Source organism: Meleagris gallopavo, chromosome 7 (genome assembly GCF_000146605.3).
Source record: "Meleagris gallopavo isolate NT-WF06-2002-E0010 breed Aviagen turkey brand Nicholas breeding stock chromosome 7, Turkey_5.1, whole genome shotgun sequence".
In the NCBI taxonomy this organism is placed as follows: Eukaryota; Metazoa; Chordata; class Aves; order Galliformes; family Phasianidae; genus Meleagris; species Meleagris gallopavo.
Genome location: NC_015017.2, coordinates 24284619 through 24311893, shown reverse-complemented (window position 1 = coordinate 24311893; position 27275 = coordinate 24284619). Strand labels below are relative to the sequence as shown.

Genomic DNA, 27275 nt, shown 5'->3' with positions numbered 1-27275 from the left:
TTTAAATATAGTTTGCTGCCGGAGAAAAGACACCTTATAAAGGTATGTGGCATTTCTTCTTTCTTTCTTTCTTTCTTTCTTTTTTTTTTATCTCTCTCCTTTTTATAAACGATACACACTGGAGAAGAGAAGGCTCCAGGGAGCCCTGAGAGCGACCTTTCAGTGTCTAATGGAGGGCTGTAAGAAAGAGGGGGACAGGATTCTTAGCAGGTCTGTTGTGATAGGAAAAGGGAAATGGTTTCAAACTAAAAGAGAAGAAAAAGACTGAGTATAAGGATAACATTTTTTGCAGTAAGAGTAGTGGAGCACTGAAATGGGTTGCCTCAAGAAGTGGTGGATCTCCCAACCCTCGGAGGCATTCAAGGTCAGGCTAAACTCAGAGCACCTGATGGAGCTGTAGGTGTCCCTGTTCACTGCAGGGGAGTTGGACCAGGTGACCTTTAAATGTCTCTTCCAACTTAAAAGGTTCTGTGATTTTATAACCACTGAACTGCGTAGGAAGATGTTAGGAAGTCTGCATCTCTGCTGTTCTAAGCCACAGCACCTAGCATGTTTCATGTACCTTGGTTGTTAAAGCTTGCAAGTTCTGTCTGCACTTCTACTGGGTTACTTCTGGTTTTATTCTATTTAGAACAAACTTTTCCCACAAGCTATCTCTTACTTGGAGAAGACTTTTCAAGTGCGCAAATCCACAGGTACTATCTTGCTAAGCAGGTATGTGAACGTTTGTTGAAAGTCTAATTGTAATTGGTTTTTAACATTACATGTAAACTTTAAAAAAAGAATATAGTAAGAGCACAAGAAATGCCCTGGCTCAGACCAGTGGTCCCTGAGGCTCAGTGGTGGTGGGTGATGCTACCTGAGGAAAACGTACAAACCTTCCATGATCAGCACCTGTATTCGGAGATGATAAAGAGCATATGTGCTGCTTGTTTCCTTTTTAGTCTACCCCATTCAGGGACTTATTCCTGATCTTTCCTTGAACCTGTAGAATACTCCATTAACAACTGGAGGCATTGTATCTTCTGGATAGCATAACTAATGCTTTTCAGCTTGAAAGTTACAATACCGTGTTAAATATTTGTATTATAGTGTTATTGGATGCTGTAAGACTGTGCTATGCTTTCCTTTTAAACTCTAAAATGGTGCTGTCTGTCTTTGATGTTTGATTGAAGGCAGTGTGCAACGAACCAGTATTTGAGGAGGAAAGCTGACCCTCACAGGTACTGCCGAGGGGCCTGTGCCAACCACACACGATGTGGGCCTGTTATCGTTCCAGAAAAACACCTTCAGGTACTCTGAGCTACCTCGGTGCTTAGCTTTTGAAGTACTATTGGTTATGGAAACTACTGAAAACATTAATGTTGCTCGCTGTGCATAGCTGACCATTCACAGGCAATGCTGAGTATAAGTGACTGTACAGCAATGGCTGCGTATGCATGCTGTCTGTGAGCCAGAATTTTCTAATTGTTATGGGAAACAAAGTGTGCTAATTTGGGGACATCTGGCTTGGCAAGCCCCTCTTCTCAATCACAAAAGCTAGTCATTTGTAAGTCGTTCCTTGGCTCTGGTTTTATTTAGTGTTGTTGCAGGGAGTTTTCTCATCTTCACCTGTCCTAGGATGGGGCTTATTCTTGGCCTCAAGCTAGCTGTAGTTTGTTAATACAAAATTTCTGCCATAGCTGATATGTTTTAATGGTTCCAATCTGAACATTGTCAAAGCAATGCAGGGTGTACAATCAGAATGAGCAGCTCTCCGATGTACCTGACCAAGAAGGGGTTCGAGATGCTGACTTTGTCCTTTACGTCAGTGCTCTCACCACTGAAAGGTGTGGCCATGAGAACATCATTGCATATGCAGCCTACTGCCAACTGGAAGCTGAAATGGACAGGCAAGTGTTCTCTCTGCTACAAACTTTTATAAAAATTAAACTTGGAGCTCATGTATGGAGTTTGTCTACTTGTGTTGTGTATAGGATAACAAAGTAGAAGTCATTGAAATAAAGGCTAATACTGTAAATCTATGTAAAGCCAGCAATGACTGAATAAAGCTTAACTTTATTTAAGCAAAACTGAGGTATTTAAATCAAAAGTAATCCTCCACTGTTACTGCCTGAACTTTATCTTGTGATCCTACTTCTGTTGTGGTAAATGAATTTGCTGCTATTTTACTGAAAACAATTATAAAACTGTCTTGCAGGCCAATAGCAGGATATGCTAACTTGTGTCCAAACATGATCTCAACACAACCTCAGGAATTTGTTGGCATGTTGTCTACAGTGAAACACGAGATTATCCATGCACTGGTAAGGGTTGATGTTATAAAATGCATTTCCCTGAAACTTGCGCCTACTTCTTCTTGGAAGAGAAGATGTCTGGTGAGGGTAAAGCTCTGGCTTTGCCAATTTCAACTCGTGCATTAATTGCTTTGAGGTGCAGCACTTTAAGTGTGCCTGCTGCAGATGTGAACACTTCCATGGCATTGGACTTGGTGTGTGTGTGAATGTCTTTCCAAAGGTTCCTACTTGCTTTACGTGCAGGGTTTCTCTGCTGGACTGTTTGCATTTTATCGTGATGATGATGGAAAACCTTTGACAGCAAGATATGCAGATGGACTCCCTCCTTTTAATGAAAGGTATTGATTGGTTTTGGACCTCTCAGTACACTGAAGGATGTATCAGACAACCTGAAGACATTCTTGCTGTCAGCCTGTTGAAAAGCCATCTTAATACCTTTGTATTTATTATGTTCGTACTTAAAAAAGAAATGAAATTATATTAGTCTTCCTTTACGTTGTCATTAAATACTTGCCTTGTAATGCATAGGGATGATAGCAAGGCAGGATTTTATTCATCAGAAGGCTTGTAGCTAAACATTAGAACTACCCATGTTTTCTGAACACTTTACCAGATTGGATTTTTTTGTAGTCTGTTCAATGTGGGTGCATTGAATTCGATGCTGGTCACTCTTTTTTAAAGTGTGTATTTTTCATTGTTTGTAGCTCAGCAGAAATGACAGTGCTTGTAGGCTAATGTGTGATGATAATGTTGTTGAATAAAAAATTTGCAGTACATTTTTGATAACTGCAGAAAATGTGTCTTGAGTCTAAAGGCATAAGTAGTATTAGTAGCTAGTCATCTTTCTTGATAGTGCATGTAATAAACGTGTACCTTACAAAGGAGAAGTGTTGCAAAGTCAATGTAAACTTCACAAAGAATGAGAAGTAGAGGTTATTCTTCATTCTGTTTTTTAATGGAAATGAAACTTTGCATAGTTGCAGGTATTTATGGGAAAGATGTGTAACTAACAAACTCTTCTTACAGCCTAGGTTTGTATCAGTGGAGTGATAAGGTTGTTCAGAAAGCAGTGAGGTTATGGGACGTTCGTGGTGGCAAAATGCTGCGCCATGCTGTTCATCTTCTGACAACACCTCGTGTTGTTGTAAGTGTTAAGATACACTTTGCATGTGAAGGTTACTATCACATTTTAGTGTTATGAATAATTTCTACTTTTGTAATGCTATTCATATTTGGCCAAAAATCCACTTTGTTTTAAATCTAATGCAGTGTATAGGGCAAAATTCTGCTTTTTGGAAACTGGTCATGCTGGCCAAACTGCTCAGAGCATAGCAGTGCCCATAGGTGCTGTCACACTGGCAAAGGCCAGGTTTCGTTTTTGTAATGCCTTTCAAAGTTTCCAGACCTTCTGGAAAACGTACTTCTCCACAAAAAACTAGTTGACATACACAAAACTTCATTTGCACCCCTCCCCATGGTGTTCCTAAGAAACAGGTTATGGTGGTGGTGCTAAAAATAACAATGTTATTTTTTTTTAACTTAGTCTTTTGCACTCACACAGTATTTTCACTTAATTCTGCTGCTTTATTCTTCCAGGCCTTAACGTCTTGTTACTTCTGGAAGATAAGTAGGCAAATTGATAAGTAGGCTTGGTGTTGGGGTGCCAGTTGGCTTAGTAAGAGAAGTATTTTACATTAGAAGGGAAACAAGATAGTCAAAAGAAAATGCTGAAATAGTTTCATAAGATTATTCAAGAAGATAAGGAATGTATATGACTGCTTCTCTGTGTTTTGAGAGTTGTGTTGAAATGTTTTCTTTCTAGGAAGAAGCTCGGAAACATTTTGATTGTCCAATCCTAGAGGGAATGGAGCTTGAAAATCAGGGTGGCATGGGCACAGAGCTCAATCACTGGGAGAAGAGGTTGTTGGAGGTTGGTGCTAATATTAGAAATAGAAAAGCCTGCTGCTCCTTTTTTATTTTTGGATTTATAGTGATACTTACTGGAGCCTCAAAAACATGACTGTGTCAAAGCTCACTGAAATATAGCAAAAACAGTGCTTAACTAGAAACAATTTTTAGATTAATCTATTTTTATCTCATTACTAAATCTCAGAATATGAGTTTGAGATAACTGCTGAAAAATGAAATGTCCCATTTATCTGCTGCTTGCCCTTTTGAGAAGGAATCATTTTTAGTGGAAAGGGGCTATTCCTTTGACTCAATTCAATTGTGTCATCCAATTCATTATCTTTGATCATTCAGTCTGTCACTGTCTGGATTTTGTCTTCACTTGTGTGTCTCATTAGGGGAAACTTTTCCCATCTTAACTCCAGAACCTTATCTGACCAAGGAAATGCTTCCCTCCTGATACCTAAGCTTGTTTTTATTTATAACACTGAGTAATGTGCTATTTTGGGCAGAGATGCACCATCTAATCATAGTTGGTGAACAATATTGTAAATGCTTTAGGACAGACCTTTTCATGGAAGAAAACTTGAAAAAATCTGCAAAAGCAGCTGAATGAGGATAATCTAAAGAGCTGGATTGTCTATAATAAGGGACTGGAACTTCCAATGACCCTCCATGAGTGGCTGTAACATAAAATGCTTTTTCATAGTAAGCCATTTTCTTAATTAATGATTTTTCAAGAGCTTACTAATAGTATCTGGTGACTTTCAGAATGAAGCTATGACTGGATCCCATACGCAGAACCGAGTGTTTTCCAGGATCACCTTAGCATTAATGGAAGACACAGGGTAAGTGTTAATATGAATGATAATGGATTTTTTTTTTCTTCAACTGTGTTGTTTGCTTTACTTGATGCTAGTTCTCAGATAACTGTATTTTCATTTCAAAATACCTTTGCAGGTGGTATAAAGCAAATTACAGCATGGCAGAGAAGTTAGATTGGGGCCGTAAAAAAGGCTGTGACTTTGTAATGAAGAGCTGTAAGTTCTGGATTGATCAAAAGAAACAGAAGTAAGTCTTTCAAAAAAAAAAAGAAAAAAGGGTAGTAGTAAGCAGGTGCTTTATATTTGCCCTCTTCAAATGAAACTCAGTAAAAAGTAATATGTAAAGAATGTTCTTTGAAGTATCTTCAGAATGCACTCGAGAGAGCATGTGAAATGTATTAAGACCAGTAGTACTTTACCCAACAAATACAGAGACAGACATCTTAGAATGTAGAATGTGTTTGCTCTTACTGTAAGAGAACTGTGCTTTGGAGTGCAGGGGAGAGACTTAAGCAACTCTTGTAGCTTTGTCATCTTAAATTGCAAATGCAGCTAGCAGTGTTTTGCTTTGCTGGAATTTATTTAAAGCACCAAAAATGTGTGTTACCCACGTCAAAGCAAATCTTTGTTTGTTTGTTTGTTGCAGTACTTATAAATTTGCTCCCTGGTGGCCTTGTTTGGTTTGTAAACATTTTATTTCAAGGTTTACAGAGCAATGTCATTGAAACTGAGTGCATTGTGACTTTGTTGGCAGACTTGATGTTCTTGAAATTAGGAAGTTCATAACCAGACAAATAGCGTTACCAGCTCATAACAGACAAGATACCCCTGCTTCTTTGTGGTTGAACAGGTGTGAAGGAGAGCGGGAACAGACAGCTGACAAAATATGTAGTTATGTTACAGAAAGCAGTTAATCTGATTATAATTATTTTTCTTTGAGGAGGCAACTCATCAGTCCATACTGTGACACTTTGAGGAGTAACCCTTTGCAGTTAACCTGCAGGCAGGACCAAAGAGCAGTAGCAGTGTGCAACTTACAGAAGTTTCCAAAGCAGTTACCTCAGGAATATCAGGTATTGTGGATCTTACTTTATCAAATAAATAAACATTTGCATTACTGTGTTATGCAGTCAGGAGTCAGGTGCATGGGTTTTTTCTGTTTTTTTTTTCTTTTTTCTGAACTGGTAGATGAGAGTAGATATTGTGAAAAATGACTGCTTAGTTTCTTATAAGAAGTATAAAGGCCTGAAATAAAACCTTGTGACCTTAAGAAGATGGTAAGGATGTTGCTCATCTGTTTAAGAAAATCTCAGATGATAAAGTTAGTTGTAACAGAAGCTTTTCTTCACCTCATCTGTTGCCTTATGTTACTGCATACTAAGGAATTTGTTGTTTCATCCCAGCTATAATTACAAAAAGGGACAGGGGGCAGTGCAGGACACGTGGATCCCAGTGCGTTGTTTCTGTATTCTTAAGTACTTTGGGCTCATCTGGCTCAGGGGTATTATAAGTGTCTGTTAATAGCATTCCTGAGAAGTAATTGATGTTCTTACAGCTGTACTGATATGTTCTATTTAAAAACAAACAAACAACCCAGCTGTAGGCTTGTTTTTGTACAAACTGCTTAGCTACCTCTTTTGTTTGGCAGTATTTTGACAATCTCAGTGGAGTACCAGCAGAAGACTTGCCTTACTATGGTGGCTCAGTAGAAATTGCTGACTATTGTCCCTTCAGTCAAGAATTCAGTTGGCATTTAAGTGGTGAATTTCAACGCAGCTCAGACTGCAGAATAATTGAAAACCAACCAGGTTAGTTTTCAGGGCTTTAATGTGGTATTTAAGAGACTGCATATGTTTATTTGGAAAGGTCTCGCTGTCATCCAAACTCACTGGGTGTGAAATTAGTGTCACACTGCCCTGTGTGCTGGGGTGAGAAGCATAGCACAGTTACCTGGTGTATTCTTTCCAGGTATACATGAAATACAGAAATTGCATAAGGGTTGAAAGAAATTATCCCTAAATGATCCAAATGTAAGACAAAGGTTGTGGGTGGAGGGTTGATGGATTGCTTTTGAGTCCCTGAAAAAAAAATTATACTTTCCACCTTTGTAGTCTTTTGTCAAAGCAAGGAGACTGGCAGATTGCCAGAGCATGGGTCTGTCTCCTGGAATAGTCCCTGAACTCTGAATATTGCAGAGCTGCAGAATCCTGTAGGATATTTGTTACTCATCTCTGCAATTCTCTCAAAACAAAATGAATAACACTCCCTCTCCTCAAGCCAGCAGTTACAACTGGCTCTCTCAAACATATTCATGTGCTTCTTTGCACTGCATATTCAAGACAATATGATTCCCAGATTGACTAATAGTCAATGGTCTAAAAGATCCTGGAAGGAAACTGGGAATTAACTGTAGTGACATTAATTATGGCAGGCTTATTTGATGTAAATTTCCTTTTCATGTAGTAAATTGCAGTTCATTATATTTTCTCCACTTCAGATCCTACCAAAAACTATGGTGCAGAAGAATATGGACCAAACTCTGTATGTCTGATTCAGAAATCAGCTTTTGTCATGGAACAGTGCAGGAGGAAGCTCAGTTACCCTGACTGGGGTAGTGGATGTTACCAAGTAAGTGTGTATGGTGTGTGGCTTTGTTTCTTGCTTTGTTGGTTTTTTTTTGTTTTTGTTTATTTTTAAATAACATCAAGGGGAAAAGTCTGACATACAGTGTGGGTTGGGGCACCCGGACACAGTTCAGAATCATCTCTTCCTGTAAATAACTAAATAGGACATGTATTGAAAAGAAGTATTTTCCAACATAAGCCTGTAGTTTAGATGGCACATCAGGTCAAGCGTGTGGCCACCGGGCAGACCTGTGTGCTACCTCCAGTCTTGCTAAGGACTTCATTTGTCTTATCTCTGTGCTGCTTTTTCTCAGCTAAGTGAGAATACTTACGCTGAAATCATCTGTTGTCAAAGTGTGACTTGAGTTAAATCACTTTGATTTGTCTGCGGTAAGAAGCAGTGTGCACGTGTCACTTCTCATTATCCTCCTACCACTCAGTGACTGTCTCAACTGGAGGTGTCCCTTTCAATGACAGCACAACTGTAAAATGCAGTTTTTAGCAGAAGCAGAATTTTACTCAGTCTCGGTTGGTTATCTGTGTAATTGCATGAAAGAGTGCAGTCAGTGTGTTTTTTTTTAAATAGTTGCTGCGAGTGCATTAAAATACTTGCAGGTAATCTATGCTGTATACAGACTGCTTCCTGAGCATCTTATTTCTCTGTTGAAAGAGTTCCCACACGCAAGAATGTATTTCCAGTAAATCATAATGCAGACCTCACTTTTATTCCTTTGTTTTCAGGTTTCTTGTTCTCCACAAGGGCTGCACGTTTGGGTGAAGGACACTGCATACTTGTGCAGCCGCTCGGGTCAGGTGTTAACTGTGAGCATTCAGATGAATGGCTGGGTGCATGTTGGGAATCTGATCTGCCCTGCCTGCTGGGACTTCTGTGACTCCTGTCCCCCAGAGCGGGATCCTCCAGCTTTGAACTTATCGAGAGCTGCAGCAATTGGTACGTTGCCTTATGGTGTGCTGAAGTGAATCACAGAATCACAGAATGGCCAGGGTTGGAAGGGACCTCAAGGATCATGAATCTCCAACCACCCTGCCACATGCAGGGCCACCGACCTCCCCAGATCTAAAACATCTGAAAGCACTGATGATTCACATTGGTAGCAGGAAGAGAGCCGTGGTCTTGCTATTCCAGGATCTAAGATGTTAAAGGAAGGTGTGGCATGGTGCTGGGCAGTCATACTTTTGCTTCTAGCGGCTAATACAGAAGAAATACATCTAAAACATAAATAATTTGTCGTGTCTCCTTCTGGTAATCATCCCAGGAACCTAGCTTTAGAAAATCAGATCTCTGTTCTGGGGAACATAACGTGACCTTCAAAATCTTCACCTTAGTGCAAAAGGAGTACTCATATATTTTCCTGTTGACAGTACTAATGCAGTAGTCCAGAACACAAATGGCAGGTGTTACTTTGCTTTCTGAAGGAAGAAGAAAGCTTAATTCACTGACGACCAGTTAATATTTTGTCAAGAGTAGATTCTCTCAAATGCTGACCAGTGAAGAACATTCTTTACGGTATTTCTTATTTGTGGCTTATTTTTAAGCCTTTAATCAATTATTTAATTGTTGGATGTATTGTTTCTATTGCAGTATTTAAGGAAAAAATAAACTTGTTTGGGTCACCTATAACAGGGATAGTAATATTATTTGGTTGCTCTGGATTGCTAGCTTTCAAAGCTAAAAATAAATCAGTGCCAATACGTGCAAAGACTACAGATACATTTTTGCTCTCTGGTTATTTTATCCTCGCTTTAAATACAACATAGAAACTTTATGCTGTTTTTTTCTTTGTTTCAGACTTGTGCTCTTCCTCGTCTAGCCTAGTCGTGACCCTCTGGCTGTTGATGGCTAACTTGATTCCCCTGGTAACAGGATTATTCCTCTGCGCATAGCTCAAGCAGGGAGCAAGAAGATGTTCCAAGATGCTGCACTGCAGTGTTGCACCTCTTATTGTGGAGCACTGAGTTGTTTTGTCTCTGCAGGCAGCTGCCTTCTCCTGAGCCTCATCTCTCCTGGCGAGTAGTGGTGCAGGCAGTAGTCAAGGAGGTGCTGACAACAGCAGCCAGAGCCTGAGAGAGGTGGAAAATGTTCCATGTCATCTCAATAAGTGCCAGTATTTTCTTGAATTGCAATCCTTGATTTTGACACAGTAACAAGATCACTGTGCCAGCCTTCCTGGCAGCTTGGTCAAGATTTGAAAGGAGAACTGCTGTAGTAGAATTTGGGATTGTGGTTTGTTTGGTTTGGTTTTTTTTTCCTTTTTTTTCTTCAGTGTAACTGGTAGCAAAGCAGCCTCAAACTGGAAATATACCTCAGTGGTTTAGTTGAAAGCCATGTGAAAATCAGTTATCATCACTGGATATAACTCAGACCTAAGCTGGTATGGGAAGTTTCTGTCAGTTCTTACATTTTACAGGGAAAAATAATGGAATGGAGTGGACCAGGTGTTGGGAATTGTTTCCACAATTCTGCAGCTTTGAGGCTTCTAAGAATTTGTATAATTTTGCAGTAAAGCATCTAGTTGAGGTTCACTTAAACCTTCATACATGCACAGAGTGGAATTTCAGAGTGATGACCAAGACAACTGTCTGGAAGTCACATTTTTGTTTAGTATGAAATGGAATATGTGAAATATTTGAATATTCTCAGAGTGGTTTGCTAGACAAACACATTTCAGTACTGATACTAGTCTGTAAAATTGGGCTAGGTTTTCTGATATTTTTTTTTCTTAAATCATGGCATTGTTTTTATTAGTATGAGCATTAATACAGTTGTTCTCACTTTTTATTGTAGCCAGTAGCTATGGCAGCTGCAGAACCATATTGACTTCTCTCCACCAAAACTGTATTGAATAGGTAAAGAAAAGTCTAATCTGTCTCCTTCCACACCTCTTTCTTGAACCTGTAGTTGATAGGTCAGCTACCCAAATAATTGGCATTTGGATTACGTTAGAGAATCAGACACTTTGAGATACGCAAGGGCATGCCTTGGTACAAAATTCATCTCTTGGGGGACAAAATCTGCTTGAGGAAGGAAATGAGCAAAGTCTGTCTCACTGAGGACAGCTGCTCTATCTAACGCTTGTGAAGATGTGTTTGTTTTTTTTTGTTCCTGACCCTACATAATGTGTTACTAATATTGCCTCTTAGAGCCAAGGAAACTCTTTTTGATCCAACCCTTACCTCTCCTGCTGCATCGCTCTCATTCGTGGGAAGGTACTCAACAAGGGAGCAGATGTGCCAAGTGCACTAAAAATACAAAGATGGGGAGAAAGATGTTACACCACTTCTTTAAGGCTTGATTCCTTTCTAAAATGAAAGGTAGAGGAATGGAAAGAATAACTTCTTTAGCTACGATTAATGTTTAATAATAGGACTTCCATTGTACTTCTAAGGACACTAAAGATTATCTTTGTGCCTAGTATATAGACAATTTATGACACTTTATGACACTGGTGAGGTGAGTAAGCTGTTACCTAAAACTGTCTGAGGGCACATGGCTGAAAGATTACACTGCACTGGGCTAGTTCCCTTCTGATCTGCAAGTTATGCAGTTTGCTTTGAGCTAAACAAGGCCTGGTTAGCCTTAATTGGTGTTTCTGAGAAGCAATACAAATTAGGGATCAAATGCTTTAAATGTGTGCAAGTTTGAATCAAGAAACACTCGATAAGCAAACACCAGTAACTTTTTAAGGTGTGCACAATCAGCAGTCAGTGTAACTGGATTCCTTGAAAATGTAAAGGTTTGAGAATATATCTTTGGCCCCAGAGGTTGGTATTGTGTCTTTTGTCTGTTGTGCAATAATACAGTTGAAATGGCATCACTCAATAGCAATGCTTTTTATACTTGAAAAGAAATTATTGGTTATTTTTTCTTACTGTGAAATATTTGCACTGTTGGAACTCTCTGGTTAACTTTATAACTGTTCAACATTTCTAATGGTGTTAATTTATTGCACTTAGTATTTGATATGCTGGTCTCTATGTGTAAGTGGAGTTTGTTATATTTAAGTGAATATTATTTTTATCTTCTACCCAGTTGTTTATCTCGAGGGCTTTTCTGAGCACTAACTGAAAACTGAAAGATGGCTTAAAATGTTGGTGCTTCCCTACTTCTGGATTTGGATATGTTTGAGTAAAGAAAGGCTGCAGTGCGTTGTACGTACAGGGAACATCTGTCTGCCTGTCAGAGTGCTAGCAGTCAGGTTCGGTCCTACCTGCTCAGTAGCTGCATCAGTGAATCCAGTGAAGTAAAACTATTAACGCCTTAATAATCTGAGATTTCAGTTGTAATTTCTTTGACGTGCAGCCCCTAAATTGGCCGTGAACCACAGAATTGGAAGCAACTTGTTGGGAGGGCAGATTGAAGCGGGCAGAATCCAACCAGTTCTGTCGGTGAGCTGGCGGCTGCACCCTTGTTGGAGCTGCCAGAGGATGTGTCAGGTTCTCTTTAAAGTGGCAGTGAATTGGTGGCCTGTCAAAAGGAATATCTGAGTAAAACTGCCTACCTCAGTTCTGTGTGGCGTTGAGTTCAGCTTTTAGCCTGTTGTTAACTTGAGCGGCGTAAGGTGAATTAAGTAAAAACACGTCTCAGGTCTTTAAGAGCAACATAAACATAGTAGGAAGCATAAGCCATTTTTTAGTGTAGAACACAGCTAAAATTGTAGCTTAAAACAGTCATTTGCGTAGCCTTAAGTATGGTTTCCCCAGTAGGAATTTGTATTGGCTTGAAATAAATACAAAGTTTGCAGGCGTTTGCTTTGGGTCTTCTGACCATGTCATGGCCAGTCCATCACACTGCAACTCTTACATGTGAAAACTTTGAGGTATGGCCCAAACAAGCCTCGTTTTCACCAGGGTAGTTAGCATTATTCCCTGGGCTCTTCCTGCCCTAGGAAATAAATGGAGCGACTTCTCTACGTTTCCAGTATGTAATGTCCACAGTTTTAATGTTATAAAAGCATGTTCCGTGTTTCCTCGTGGAAGTAAATTGGTCATCTTTAGTTATCCCAGTAGTTCAAATTTTTATATATATATATATTTATATTATGTATTTCAGTTAGAAGTCGAGGCAAGTCGTGCTGTAGGAACTCATTTTTCTCATGTTTCAGTTATAAGAAGGAAGGAGAGCTTTTGGCTGGAGTATGCACCAAGTTAAATGACATAGAGAAACAGGCTGCTCCTTTCCCTTGAAATGTCTTGAAGTTCTGGGAGGCTGCTCTGTGTACAGGTTAATAACTGGAACGGAATTTTGATGCTCACCGGTTGACTGTTGGTGCAACATAGCTCATTCTTTTTGTTATGCACTACTTAATTAGGGAGACTGGTGCAAATCTTCCTGCTCAAATACGTTTCAGTAGAGAGGGATGCATAAGTCCTCCCTTCCCCACACGACCCATGCATGGCTGTGAGCTGAGCTGTGGGAGCCTGCAGACTGGTTGGGCTTGGCCCAGTGCTTGGCTGGATGCCTGCATGTATCACTCTTTGGGTCAGGAGTCTGTGTTGTTACATTCAGTGACGCCATCTTACACCATCAGACCTCCAAAGTGTAAATGTTGCCTTCAGAATGTGAAGCTTCCCTTGGAGATAAAACAACTGTCTTGAGAGAACTGGCTGACCTTGAATATGTTTCCTATTTTGGTACAGAATGTAAATGCAGAACAAACTATTTTACATAGATTTTGACTGGGTTGAGATATAAGGGCTAATTTTTGTTATTTATGAAGTACAAGTCTCCTTATTTTACTGTGTAAATGTGTCGTACAAAAGAAGGAAAAAACACATTCAATAAAAATGTCTGTAGAAAATGGACTCTTCTTGGCCTTTTCTTTGAGAGCTGACAGTGCTAGCTGTAAAAACAAGCACAATAGAGACTGTGTCAGAACATTCATTTATTTTATGCGAGTTTTTTTTTAAATGAAATTACATCAAGCTTGCATTTATTGATCACTTCGAGAAAGTATTGTTTGAAACTTTGACTGTCAAATGTTTGATGCTCTGAAATGAGGTAGAGAATTTCAGCCCACCCGTGAAATAAGGAGGTTTCTGAATTCTCTATCCCATCCTCATGTATTTGACACGTTAAGGACTGCACAGTATTTAATTCTTTCTCACTTGCTATTGCAGTCCCGTTCCTCCAGCCCAGGGTCTTCGTATGGGCTCCATTGCTGCCTTCACACTGTCAACCTTTGCTGCTGCCCAGCAGGGACCAGGGTGCTGCAGCCACGTTCCCACCAGTTGAGCCAGCTTTCCTAGCTGTAAGACTGAGACTTTTTAATTATTATTTTTTAATTACTTATTTTTATATTTGATACACAATGCCATATAAATCTGATAAACATGAAAGACAGTAATATTCCTCTAAAGTATAGCATGGAAAGGGTTTAATAACCTAGCCTTTTTTTGGTTTATTTTTCAAACCAATTTGTCATTTGAATACAGATTAAAAAGCCCCTTGTGTTCCCCTCTGCTCTTCTGGAAAATCAGATAAAGCAAAGCAAAAGTAGGTTACTCTTCCGTTTTGCTTGCCTTCTTTCTGAATATGAATCTTTTAAAAAGGGTATTAAAGCTTGGAAAATGTGATGCTCTTTATTTCACAGCCGGCCTTTGCTCTGAAAAACATCAGCTGGGTAAAGTTACCTGATACAGTTTAGAAAACTTGGATGTTTCTAAAATGAATGCCATTGGTAACAAAATTAAAAACTGGTTGGAGAACCAGTTGGTGTGTAAAACTCAGAAGGGGAGAGAGCTGTCTCCCTTCAGGAGTGCTGCCCACTCTGCAGTGGGGTCGGGGCAGTGCCGTAGTGCAGTCCATGGGAAGACAAATGCAGTTCAGTTGTGTCAGTCCTGGGGGTTTCCTGGTGGAGCTGAAATGCAGCCCGGTTTTGGATCCAATTAGATAAGGAATTCTGTGCGTCTGTAGCGGTCAATTTTGTGCACGTCTGCAAAGTCAGGGAACGCAGAGCGTTCCATTGCTGCTTCTGTATCCTCAGAACAACAGCACTGCGCAGGCTGCAGGCTGAGCTGTGCGTGTGTCCCAGCTGTCTCTTCTTCAGCTTTCTCCTCCCAGCCAGCACGAATACCGGTGGGTAACACTTGCTCACAAGTGCTAACACTCACATGAATGTTTTTGGTCATTCTCCTTTCATTTTTCTTCTCCTGTTTTTCAACAGTACAGTAAATGTAAGGAAATCAGATTGCTATTGGAGGTTCCGTGTGTCCTGAATAAAAAAGGCCCTTCCTTCCTCCCCCACCCTGAAACTCTTTTCTTTGTACATCTGCTGAACATTCATGTGTGTCTCAGCACAGCAGCAATACCTGTTTTTTCCAAAGTGCCTTACCATGGGAAATGTTCAAGGAAGGACTAAACATCTCAAAATACAAAATGTTATGCTATTTGTGTTTGAGGGGAATTACGAATCCCATATTGGCTGACGTGGCTGCATCTTATTGCTGTAGGACCTTTTAACTCTCATTCCTGTTTTGATGCATTCTTCAACTTTTCTGCATCTTGTGCTGTTCTGTAACAAATATTAGAAAGCAAAGTGCTGAGGTCCATGTGAGCTAAATTGAACTCCTGTTACAAAAATTATGAGGGTCACTGTCTTTAACCAACACGAAATTGCAGGCAAGTGCTCAAATTGCTATCTCAAAGCAAAGACAGATTTTTACATTTTCCTGTTGAGTGGATATAACGTTGGAAGGCAGATTTTTACCCCCAGAACGAGGATACTGAAATACATTCTGTGTTGCTCTTACAGCAAGCGTTGCCACGTAATCTATTTGTCTACTTTATTTGCTGTGGAGTGGATAAAGTCCTGCAAAGATGAGAACACAACCAGGTGGGGAGAGCCAATTCCTAAATGTGCTGTGGATGGTTCTGCAGACACGAGATGAAATTCTGGATCGATTCACCCTCGTAGCAGATCTTGTAGATGGTTGTGAACAACGGAAACCTAACAGAAGCATGGGAAAAGAAAAATAGTTTTGAAAGTTCACACAAACACATTTTGTTTGTAATGGAAAAAGCATCTAGCTTTTTTTGTTGCTTGTTACATCAGAAGAAAAGTATCTGAAAACGTTTTATTTCTCTAGAAACTTTGCTACAGTAAAATTTTTACCTGGATTGGAAGATTATAAATGAGCACCATGAAGACAAACCAGTAGGAATGAGGTTAGGATAATCAAGGGAGCTTAAGGACAACTTTGGAGGTGACAAAACAGAAGTTGTTTTAGAGACAAAGCTGTCCTCTGCTCTTGTTTACTGAAAAATCCTGACTTGCATATCCCCTTTTCCTTTCTCTGTGTAAAATGCGTAAATAATTTGTGTTCATTACTGCTGTCTGAAAGACAAAGACTGGAAAAGAAAATGCTTTAATGATTTTCTTTTCTTTTTAAAGGCAGTGCTACTTAAAATTTCTGTATCTGTTTAGATTCTAATAGATTTATCATTTTAAATGAATCTATGTACTGCTAAAGTAGGACAGGCTTTAAATTATAAATCCTATATTACCATCCAAATAATTAAAGTATTACTTTAACTGAATTATCAGCTTCTTTTGTGGCACTGAGGCATTGATATCAGCACATATTATTCAATGTGTGTAAAATAGTTTGCTCGTGAGCAGACTCCTGAATTTTTATATTGAGATTATTTGCACTAGGAGCAGTATTGCAAGCTGTGATGGTGGTATAATGAGAATGATAAATCCTTTGACCCATAGATCACATTCTTAACCTTGCTCTATCTATGTGTTTCAGTCTTGCATGGTGTGAGCCAGTGATATCTGGGTAGTTCCTTTGGACTTCTCTGGTGGATTATATGCCTGTGGCTTGTTTCTTTTGAGGTTGTTTTACCTTCATCCTATTCTACTGATCATGGCAATGAGGAGTTAGGCTGAGTTTCAAGGTGGCCCAAGATGTAGAAAGCAGTTGTTACAGAAATGAACAGGACAGTTGACCACAAATAGCAAGAAGGAGGTTAGGAATTGTTCATAATTTGTGGCCATACCCGGTGAGTCAGGTTTTGTTTTAAATCAAAACACTTACTTGTCAAGCATATTTTTCTCTTTCAGAATCTTGTAGACTTCAGCTGAAGTCTGAGGACCTTGTAGTTTTTGTCCATTCAGCATCTCCTTTTCCAATTCCTCAATGGACTAGAAGAGAGATTACTTGGATCAGAGGGAATACTTCTGTAACATCAACAGTTACCAAAAAGGTAAACAACTAACAGTGCCTTTATGAAAACAAAGAATTTCTTTCTTTCTTTCATTCTTTTTTTTTTTAAAGCTTAAAATATTTCAAAATCCTCCTTACTTTTCCTGTGCGAGCAAAGGCCTCCGCCACTTTTCTGTTGCGTCCTCCATAGCAGGTAGTGATTAGGTCAGCAACTCCACAGCTTTCCAGGAAAGTGGATATTGACACAGATCCCTTGCAGAAGATCTGGGCAAAGGCCACCATTTCCATAAGGCCTAAACGGATCACTGCTGCCTTCGTGTTATCACCAAAGCTCAGTCCGTCGCAGAAGCCGGCTCCTACTGCTACAATGTTCTAAAAGGTTTCATGCAGAACAGACAAAAAGGAAATCATCAGGTAAGACGTGTAGTTCATCAGGGTACACAAAGCAAGCTTTAAGAAAATTCCACAGTTGTGACTCCACTCGATTCAGCAGGATGGGCCCCAGGTTCATAGAGCCATAGATTCATTAAGGTTGGAAAAGACCACTAAAGTCATCCAGTCCAACCATCATCCCACCCCTCCATGCCCCCTAACCATGACCCTCGGGGTCACATCTCCACAGTTCTTTAACACAACACGGTGCCTATGAATTTGTTCTGAGGAAGGCAGGCATCTTTTTACATTTCAAGCAAAAGCTGCTCAACTTTGTTGGATTTTATGAAGCATCCACTGTTATTCCAGGGGGCAAACCTCAGAGCAGCTTGTTTAATATTGTATTGCAATCATGTAGCAACGTGCAATTAATGTTTTTTTCCTGCTAGTTCCAAGCTGGGGCTCATTTCTGTTTGAACTGTTTAAAATAACCTGAATGAAGACATGCCTTCTAACTCTTCTTTGCCAGTCCGTAGTTCACTGATTCTACATTCTGACACTGCAATAGACCAAACCTTGGTTTTGCCTGCAAGGATGGTCAGTAGAATTGGCCTTTCATACAGCTCTAAAAAAATGTATTGGGATCCTAAAAATCTTCCTGGTTCCTCACCTTGTCCTGCATGTCCCTCTCCCCACCTTTTAATTTGCTGCCCCTACAGAAGCGTAGTTTGTTGTATTTGAGTTATATGTTACTACAAATGCCACTGATTTTGCTTTGGCACTGCCTTTGCTAAAACAAACAATGATTTCAAAGGGAGCAGAAATTTCCCTTACAACTGAATGAACTCCAGCCTGTAGCTGGAGGCAAAATCTTTGAGTGTAAATACCTTATTCATGTCTAGGTTAAGCAAAACCAAGTCTTCACCAATCAGCAAACTCCTCCTCCAAGGAAAGATGAAGTGTACTGATGCAAATGACTGATTGTACAGAAACTACAAATGGTTGTAGCTTGAGTTCAGTTTTGGCACATTTAAAAACAAAGCCCAAATTTCACTCAAGTGCCCCTGACGTGGAAACTTGATGACTGGTATTTCTTCTGACCCTGCCTGGGATCTCTATGTGGGCATGGCTACACACCGTCCAGATATGCTTCCAGCTCAGAGTGGTGCTTCTGATGCTGCTTTCTAGTGGGTCATTACTTGAAATATGGAAGCAAGCTATTATTTGGAATTACTGTATGTAGAAGGAGTCTTTGTTTCACATGCTTACAACATATATACAAGAAAATATAGTGGACTAAATTCTTCCCTCAGGAACAGAGGTGACTCTGTTAAAAATAAATACAAAAATCAGCTATTTTGAAATGTTTTGCCAGCTGTTATATCTTTAAGCAAGTTTTCTCTTTTTTTTTTTTCGTATTGGAGAGCTGACACGGGAAATGTTACATGTTTTGTCCATGCCCACTCAATCATAAGGCAGCAGGACTAACGTTAGACCATGCGGCACAGAGGCACAGGCAGGGGTAAGAATTTAGTCCTGATAAAAAAAGAAAATTGGTTTGAAGTCACTAACTTTTAAGGCTCCACAGATCTCCACTGTATCAGTGTCAGGCACTACGGTAATCCTGAAGTTGGGAGTCTGCAGTAATTCCTTAAAGATCTGCCCTTGTTTCTCGTTTTTGCAGCCTGTGGGAAGGAAGGATGAAAGTTAGAGCATTTGTGATGTTCCAGTGGCACAGCAATAAGCACAATGAAATGAAGCCTGAAGTAAGGGCCTAGGGACCTTTGGGTTTTGTGGTCACAGTCACTGGGCTTTGCTGAAGAAGATGCTTGCTCCTGTTGCTGGAAGCATGGGGGAGTGTAAGCGTTCTTGGCTTTGCTTACTAATGGGCTCTGTGGCTTTCCATAAGGAGAAATGAAACACTTTGAGGCCCCAAAAGCAAGGGGCAAGCAAGCTTCCCTGCACAGTCGTCGCCCTGTCACGGCTTAAAGCTGGGCCAGCAGAAATTAAACTGCCCCCAAGAAAATGAATATTGCCTAACTCTCCTGATCCTATCTCATTCTGTTCATATCTAGTTTCTCTTCCAGCAACAAATGCCCAGCTGGCATGGTTTTCACTATTACTGTAACCTCTGCACAGTAAAAGAACAGTATTGCAATATATTTTTTTCTTCTTTAATCTCCACCAGCTATTGAAGAATGAAACTAATTTCTGCTGACTTCAGAAATGAATGGATTTTAAAACTGCTGGGTGAACTCTTGTAGTCAGGTGCGACCCAGTTCTAGGGAGGGAAGAACAGACTGTGCTGCTCTTATTAAACAGAGAAATACAAAGATGGAGAAATATGCCTCAGGGGGTTTGAGCTTCTGATTACACTTTCTTAGATAAACTGCACAGTGTATCGACTGCCTCAGTACCCAGCACTGGGCTTTACAGACAGGTAGCTTTTGGTAACTCCTATATGAATAGGGTTATGCTGTAATATCTTAATGGCTGAAATTAGCTCACAGCCCTCACTACTGGAACCTGCTGTCATTTGGGATCTGATCCCACCAGCACCAATCTCCCTGGAAAGGGAACTGCTCTCCCCTGAATGAGTTTAGCACACACTGCACATATGGCATCGTGCAGAACCTCAACACATCTCATTGCAGGCTGCCTCCCACTGCTGCCTGCAGACACTGTCCTGCCATAGGTGAAGGTAAGCCACAGACAGGAGATGAAATTGCCCTTTGCAATAGTTACCAATGGTGGTTTCACAGAACTTCTCATCAGCCACTTCTTTGGCTATGTTGGCCCCCATAAGCACGCTGATTTCTATTTTCAGCTTCTCTCGAATGAGGTCAGATATGAGCTTCAGCCCTTCAGGACCCTCATCAATCCCCTGAATAAGAGACAAAAGCAAAACCTAAGTACAGGTAAATGACAGCAGCAGCAGTGCTGTTAAAGCAGGTGTCCAATTGCCTGCAGGTCTGCCTGGCTGTACTTGGAAGGTTTTGGGTCTTGTATTTGCTAGCATTAGCCATTAGAGCCAAATGCTCTGTATTTGTACTTTTAAGCACAAATTCAAGGGAAGTTCAGGGAGAAGGTGCAATAAAGTTAACCCTGCAACAGGGCTCACATGCAGTGCTGCTGCCCTGAGGTGTCCTTCTGTGCTGCATTTTTCCTTTGTGTTAAACTCCTGTGGTGCAGCGCCATACTTTTAAAATGAGCTTACAAGCAGTGGCTTCTTTAGCAAGATCCGAAGTATTAACCATAATGCTTCATTGGTATAAGGAGTGTACTGAGCTGTCATAGTTTTTCTGAAGCTGAAGAAAGGAGTAGATTTTCAGGAATGTCCTTCCTCTGCTCACCATCCCCTCCTCTATGTGCTGCTACTTGCAAGATAATTTTGATAGGGGAAAATAAAAAAGGAAAGATCTGATATTATAGTCTGAGAACTTGAATTAAATTTCTGATATTTCGGTTTTAAATTGAATTTTAACATAGTTGGTAGAAGTGGGAGACTACATTTTGCCTTAAACTTCTAGTTTGAGATTCTCATAAAATATTAATTTCCCCTTAATGTAATGATAATCTGACAGCTCTAGCCTTTAAAAAGCGATTACCCTTTTCATTACAAATGGGAAATGCTCCAATTCTGCAAAGTTATTAATATTCCTGTGCAGTGTTTCCACAAACAGCTTTGCACGCACTCAGGATAGGCACGTAGACCCTGTGCTCTCTCTAATTAAGAGTTAACAGAGGCTGAGGTTGGAATATTTTTCCTGGCAGCAGCACCAGCTCATGCAGCCCTCTCTCTGCATTTTCACCTCTGTACTGGTCAGAGTGGGAACTAATCCAGGCTAAAGATGACTGATAACGATGGTTACTTGGCCCAATGGGATTGCCCAATCCTTTCAACTCTCTGGTCACATGAACAGCAGAGGGACTACTGGAGTCTTTGTGAGTTTCCACTCTAGAAGAAGGAAATGCTTACTTTATGCAGAGTGTGCAGCTGAGAGCCTATCCTTTAGTTGAACATATTTACTCCTTACAGGTTGATTCTTATGGAGACAACAACCTACCTTGATGAGTGAAATCCCAAATGCTCCAGGCTTTATGTGACCTGCCATCTGCTCACAGACTCGTCCGATGAACTGATGTGGTAGGACAAACACTAAGATGTCTGTCCCTCTCACTGCTTCAGCCACATCTGGTACAGCCACCTGAGACAAGTGTAACAAGGAAAATGAGCCCCCTCGCACCAGGTGAGAATTCTCACGCCTTGCAAAGTCATACCATTGAGGCAATGTGCTTAATAACCAGCAAGCTGTACCTTCCTCTAAATGCTAGTGTTACTTAGAACAATAATTAAAGCCAGATTACAGAGGAAACAGGAGGTGAATTTAAGTCTGCTCTTGCAATCAGAGAAAATATTGCCCTTAGACACACAGCCTTACAGCATGCAACCTTAGAGCTAGTGGGGCTCCTCACTGAAGAATCAGGATTGCTGCCAGAAAGGCTGCTTGAAAGGAAAAAGAGCCATGTGAGATCAGGACAGAGGGGTTGCATCACCAGAACTGTGCAGAGAGATTTTCTGTCTCTCCAAAATGTGGAGAAACAATGAGAAGTAAAAATTTTTCAGTTGGAGATGGAGATGTGAGGGGCCCTTCCTCCAGTGCAGCCACTTGATCTATGCTGTAGAGATCTCAGAGACTTTGCTAGAGATGGGTTGAGGCTGCTCTCAGATGATGAAAACAAGCTTGTTGATGTGTTCCAGGACTGTGAAAATAACAATGGCAATTCAATCTGAACCCAGGAGAACTGTGTGCCAAGTTCAAATCATGGGAGTGCAAAAATGCAATCCCAGCACATAGTACTGTGTAACATAGTACTAAATATAACCACTCTCCAGGCATGGAGACCCACCACATGCAGCATCTTAACTTCCCTTTACAACTATGGCTGTTCTAAGCTGTTCTAGAAAAGCAGTGCTACTTTCTTTAATTCACAGAGCAGACATTTGGCAAAATCTCAAACAGCCTGAAAGGCCCACTTTGCTTCAGTAGCATTGAATTATCTAGGCTGATTAAGTAGTGGGGTATAATTTGGTATTTCAAATGTATACAAAAATTAGATACCTTTTATTTTGATAGAATTTGTAGCATTATTAATTATAGTAATGCACTGCTATCCTGAAATCACCCAAGAAGCAATAGCTCCCTGCTCATCTCCTTGTAAGCCATGGTTGTTAGTCATGCTGTTGATTTCCTTTTTTAGAAGAAGGGAGAGCAGTAGCTTTCCCTTTTTATCCAGAAGATGTTGTGGGTTTGAAATCTCTTTGTGTAGACATAGCTTGAGGAATAGCAGGCAGAGAGATGCTGATTTGTGCTGGAGAGGAGGATGGCACGTTACGTACCTGTACTTGGCACAGTGGGTGTTTGAAGTTGTGTAACAGGAGACAAGCAGAGGTCACAGAAGTGGGTTATATTTCATACTTGTAATACTGGAGTGAGTTAAGTGGCAAACCAGAATGAATCAGTGTTGCCTTCCTTATATATATATATAAAAAAAGTGCCTTTTTTTTTTCCCAACTTACCACATTTTTGGGCATCTTGTATCCAGGGAGATATTTAACGTTTTCGTGTTCTTGGTTGATTATTTCTGAGAGCTTTCTTCCATTGATGATCTCTTCAAATACCCACATCTTGACAGTAGGATCAAATCTGTTGGACTTCTGGACATTTTTGCCAACAATTCTTGCTATAGCTGATCCCCTTTTTAAAAAAATCAATTGCCAATTGGAAACACAAATTGCTTTCAACATAATATCTCACAAAAATCCTGTGCTATAAAGCTATTCACATGCTTACTAAGTTTATCAGAAAGTTTTGTGCATTACTCTATATAAAACCAAAAACTCAATTTAAAATCACAGCAATTAGAACTAGATGTAATAAAGAATCTGAAGTCATATGAAAGATTGCAGAGTGGAAGTGGGATGTACCTTCAACAATGCTAAAAATGCACTATTATAATTAAATATCTATTACTCCTCAGATTATTGTTTTTAATATAAAAACCAACAAATGTAAAGCAATGCAGTACCTTGGGTGATCCTGCTATGACAGCCTGTGTGCATTGCATCTAACACAGATATATGTCAGCTCCCTACCTATAACCAAATAGCTGCAATAAGGGTTTTATGTAAGAGATAAATGCTAAGGAGTTACAACAAAACAAATTTGAACTTGATGGTTTCTCTTTAGATGTGGTTCTAATGATCACTGTAACGGTTTCTGGAGTACCTAACACAACTGAAAGAGGGGCTCCAGTGACAGCATTCTTATCCTCTGACCCATTTGGAACACATTCACAATAAGGAGTGTGAGCAGGATTCAGATATGTTCAGTTTTCCGTAGCTGATAAAGTGCATCCCAGACAAAGTCCAGTGAGGTCTGTGCTGTGAGCAGTTCAAAGGGAAACCACGAGGTAACTTGGCTCAACTCTATTTCTGATGTGGAAGCTTTGCACAGGGCTAATTGCTCAACAGGTAATAAAGAAGAAGGGCTTTGTTTTAATCTTTAACCACAAAGAAATCCCACTGAGGTAAGCTTTCACTTTACCAGAGTGTTGGCTGCATACTATACCCTGAGCAGCCATCATGCTTTCTTTCAAAAAAAAAAAAAAATCAACAAAAACCAAACCAACAAAAAATGTCACTTGTTTTGTTTTGGTTCTTTGTAAGTGTAAAGTAAGCATTTTCAGGGTAAACCTTTATTTCAAGAGCGCTCATATGTTCATAGTATGTTCCTATTATCTGTAAAGTGTCTTGTGTCCTGGTCCTCTTCCCCTGCTCTCCAACAGAGAGCACAGCCAAGGCCTGAGCTGAGGCTGACTTGTGGCTCAGTACCATAAATGTGTATCAGTAAGAAAGCACAAAAGCACTGAGCTGAAGACATATTATGTGTAAAGGTACCTTCATAAACCACAGTATTTTTGTTTGGTTTCTCTTAAAGGAAATAGGAATTTGGAGGAGACAAAGTTTAACATTTAAAGGCACTTAGTAGCCATTAGAGGAAATGGCTATGGAACTATACTGCTCAAAAAGCAGCACGCTGTTTTAACTGGGCCATCGAAAACTCATCCCCACTAATCAGAGCTGGAAAGAAGAATTGCTTTGTCTGTGACGCCAGTGTTCAGCAGACTACACAGACTTGGCATGGAAGGTCTGCTTGTGCAAACAAAACCAAGGACACTTGCATGCTAAAGACTTTGCCACGCTATTTTTTCTCTCTAAAACCATTCTGTGAAGATTCACAGATGACTGAGAACTCCATTTAGATTATTCTTTTAAAGCGAGTGAAAATGCCAGTCGGTCCTCTTCCTCAGTTATGTTAAATCATGTTGGAAGGGATTTTCATATTGCTAAGAAATAAAGCTGTCACTTATCTGGAGATTTTTTTATCAGTAAATAGGAAAACTTTTTCATTAAGTGTAATTTAAGTAAGACCTGCTCTTTCACATATGCAAATATGAAAATACATTGGAACTGGTGAAAATTAGAGCTGAAAGGGCTCCATGAAACCTTTTGACTATCAGCTTGGAATGAACCCTGAGAAGACTTCAAAGCAAGAACATCCCTTAGTTGGAATCAGGTCAGTTGGGTTTGTTCAGTTGAGTATTAAAAACTCTTCAGACTACCTTCTCTCCTCTCTGGGTAACCTGTCCCAGTGCTTTAGCATTCTCATAGCTTTTTTTTTTTTAAACTCTAAGTATCCAGCTGAAGCCTCCCCCGCTTAATTTATGACTACTGAATCATCATGTTTCTGTACACCTTTGTAAAAAGCCTGGCCATCTGTGCATGGTAAAGACACGTGCCTAGTTAAAGCCAGCTCTTCACTGCAGAGAGTCCAAATGAATATAATAAGTTTGGCAGAGCTTTTATGTTCCAAAGAGTGAGACAATTAAATAAACCTTTTAACAAACAGATAACTGAACAATGCTTAACATAAACAGAACCCTTCTTGTGCCTGGCTGACAGCTACAAGATGTGGTGTAGCCTTTGTTTTACTTAACCGCATCAGCCCTGATTCTCCTGACAGTGCTGACTTAGTAAGCCAGTGTGAGCTGCTGAACTTCTGTGGCTGACATGAGCTATTGCGACACGCTGCATCACATGTCAGCCACGTTTCTGAGCTGCAGGAAAGACTCGAGTGCAGCTGTCTGAACTGTCACCCAAATATTCGGGGGAATGTAAGGAAATGGTGTTTGCCAAAGGAAAACACTCTTCTGTGTTGTGCTGAGATTACCTGTACTGTCAGAGAGGCTATGAACAGGTGTGATTTAAACACTAGAGAAAACATTTGTCTCCTTCACAAAAACTTTAAGGTCTATCCATATGATAGGAAGCAAGAGATGAACGCAGACAGGACAAATAAGCAGACTGCATTGAGCCGTCCAGGGGTTTGGGTTCTCAGTATCTTTGTATCAGCTCTTTGCAAGTCGGTACACATTGTGAAAATCAGCTCTCTATACTACAGTCTGAAGGAAAACAACGAATTGGCTTTTGAGAATGTTTTATGGTGAAGGAACAGCCTGGAACGTGGCGTGAGATGCTTGCTTGAGGATGTAGCGAGAGAGTAATTGTTGGCTGATCAACAATGCCAGACATTTGGCTGTGGCTCTTGAGAATCTTGGAAGTAAAATAAGCAACTCGTGTAGGCTTGGATGTCTGTGTTTAAGATAAGAAGAGTGTGGCACGGAAGGGATTCAAGTGCTAGAATGACATGGTAACAGTGGCATTTGAGGAAAAGCTATTGCAGAAATGACAGGGAGGGCTGTATCCATTGGGACAGAGGAGGAGATGCAGCAATGAGCCAGCTGTGTGGTGGTGAGCTCCTGGAGTTGTATGGCTGCATGTCAAAGACCGTGCATTAGAGATGTCATGCACAGGAACCCGTGGTCTGTAAACATGTTATGTATGTGGGCAATTAAGAAGCAGTGGGCTGGTTTTGCACGGCAGGAAGGTAAAGAGCAGTGCTATGCTGCGCTCTCAGCAGATCACAAGCAGCCACTCCTTCTCCTATTGATTTTTTTTTTTTTTTCCGGTATTTGCTTCTGGTAAGCTGTCAGGTATGTAAAATTCTTAAGAAACTTGCCCTTCTTGCACAAAAACAATCCAAAGAATTACCTGTTTGCTAATCCCCAGCACACGCACATACATGTTGTTCATTTTATTTGTGCTTATGTTATACAAACTGTAAGTAAGATGCAAAGTCCATTGAGACAAGGATTACGGACTTCAGTGGAGGCTGTCAGTGCCAAGGAGATTTTGCAAGCAGTGCTTTCGTCCAAGCAAAAAAGACTGGGTGGAAGCAGATGTATTCCTATAAGCAGGGGCAAGGATAAGCTGGGGACCTTAGCACAATACTTTGACAAAGCTATATCTGTGTATAAAATCTTTAAGTTTGGAAAAGACCACTAATATAATCCAGTCCTAACCCAACCTATCCCCACCATGCCCACTAACCATGTCCCTCAGTGCCACTTCTCCACGATTCTTGAACACCTCCAGGGGTGGTGACTCTATCATCTCCCTGGGCAACCTGTGCCACTGCATCACCACTCTTTCTGAGAAGAGATGCAAAACTGCTTGCCAAAAATGATGAAAGTGAAGAATGCCAGTATGTTGTGCTGTTAAACAAACCCCGAGTCCTGGTTCTTTCAAAGGAATAGGAGCAGTGCTGCTGCTCTGCTAACTACTTTAGGCTGATATTTGAACAGCACGGATTCTGCCACAAACAAACACAACTACTGGCTCAGCTCTCATTCTCCCTGGGATCACGCTGTCCTGGTGCCAGGCTTTCAATGTTTAAGTTCATGCACTTAAGTAGAAGCCTTATGTTTTTCCAATTCTCATTGGCTTCTGCATTTCTTTCTTCTGTTTGCGTTTGCTGCATGCGAACAGTCTGACAATTCCCAATTGGGTTATAATACAAAGAGACCCCCCCCCCTACCCCCCCCAGCCCGGAGCTAAGAGCAGCTGCTTGCAGAATTTCCTCTTCCCTCTGGGTTAT

At 40.4% G+C, this 27275-nt stretch overlaps 2 protein-coding genes across 2 annotated transcripts; one reads left to right on the top strand and one right to left on the bottom strand.

Moving 5' to 3' along the window:
* Window positions 1-6: 6 nt before the first annotated feature.
* Window positions 7-13476, top strand: LMLN (leishmanolysin like peptidase; the record flags this gene model as incomplete). The annotated part of the gene is made up of 15 exons (XM_010713916.3): window positions 7-42; window positions 632-714; window positions 1176-1293; window positions 1723-1892; window positions 2201-2306; window positions 2541-2635; window positions 3324-3441; window positions 4120-4227; window positions 4977-5053; window positions 5166-5276; window positions 5970-6102; window positions 6678-6837; window positions 7527-7657; window positions 8395-8605; window positions 9464-13476. Coding segments are annotated over 15 exons (1752 nt in total), but the record flags the coding sequence as incomplete, so codon positions are not given.
* Window positions 13477-13543: 67 nt separating this feature from the next.
* Window positions 13544-23038, bottom strand: LOC100550137 (glycerol-3-phosphate dehydrogenase [NAD(+)], cytoplasmic-like). Its single transcript, XM_010713867.2, has 7 exons — window positions 22796-23038; window positions 21282-21422; window positions 19960-20098; window positions 18787-18899; window positions 16981-17214; window positions 16714-16820; window positions 13544-15620 (listed from the first exon to the last, which is right to left on the bottom strand). Exons 1-7 carry the CDS (start codon window positions 23021-23023, stop codon window positions 15524-15526), a joined length of 1059 nt encoding a protein of 352 aa, XP_010712169.2. The 5' UTR covers window positions 23024-23038; the 3' UTR covers window positions 13544-15523.
* Between the last annotated feature and the right edge of the window lie 4237 nt (window positions 23039-27275).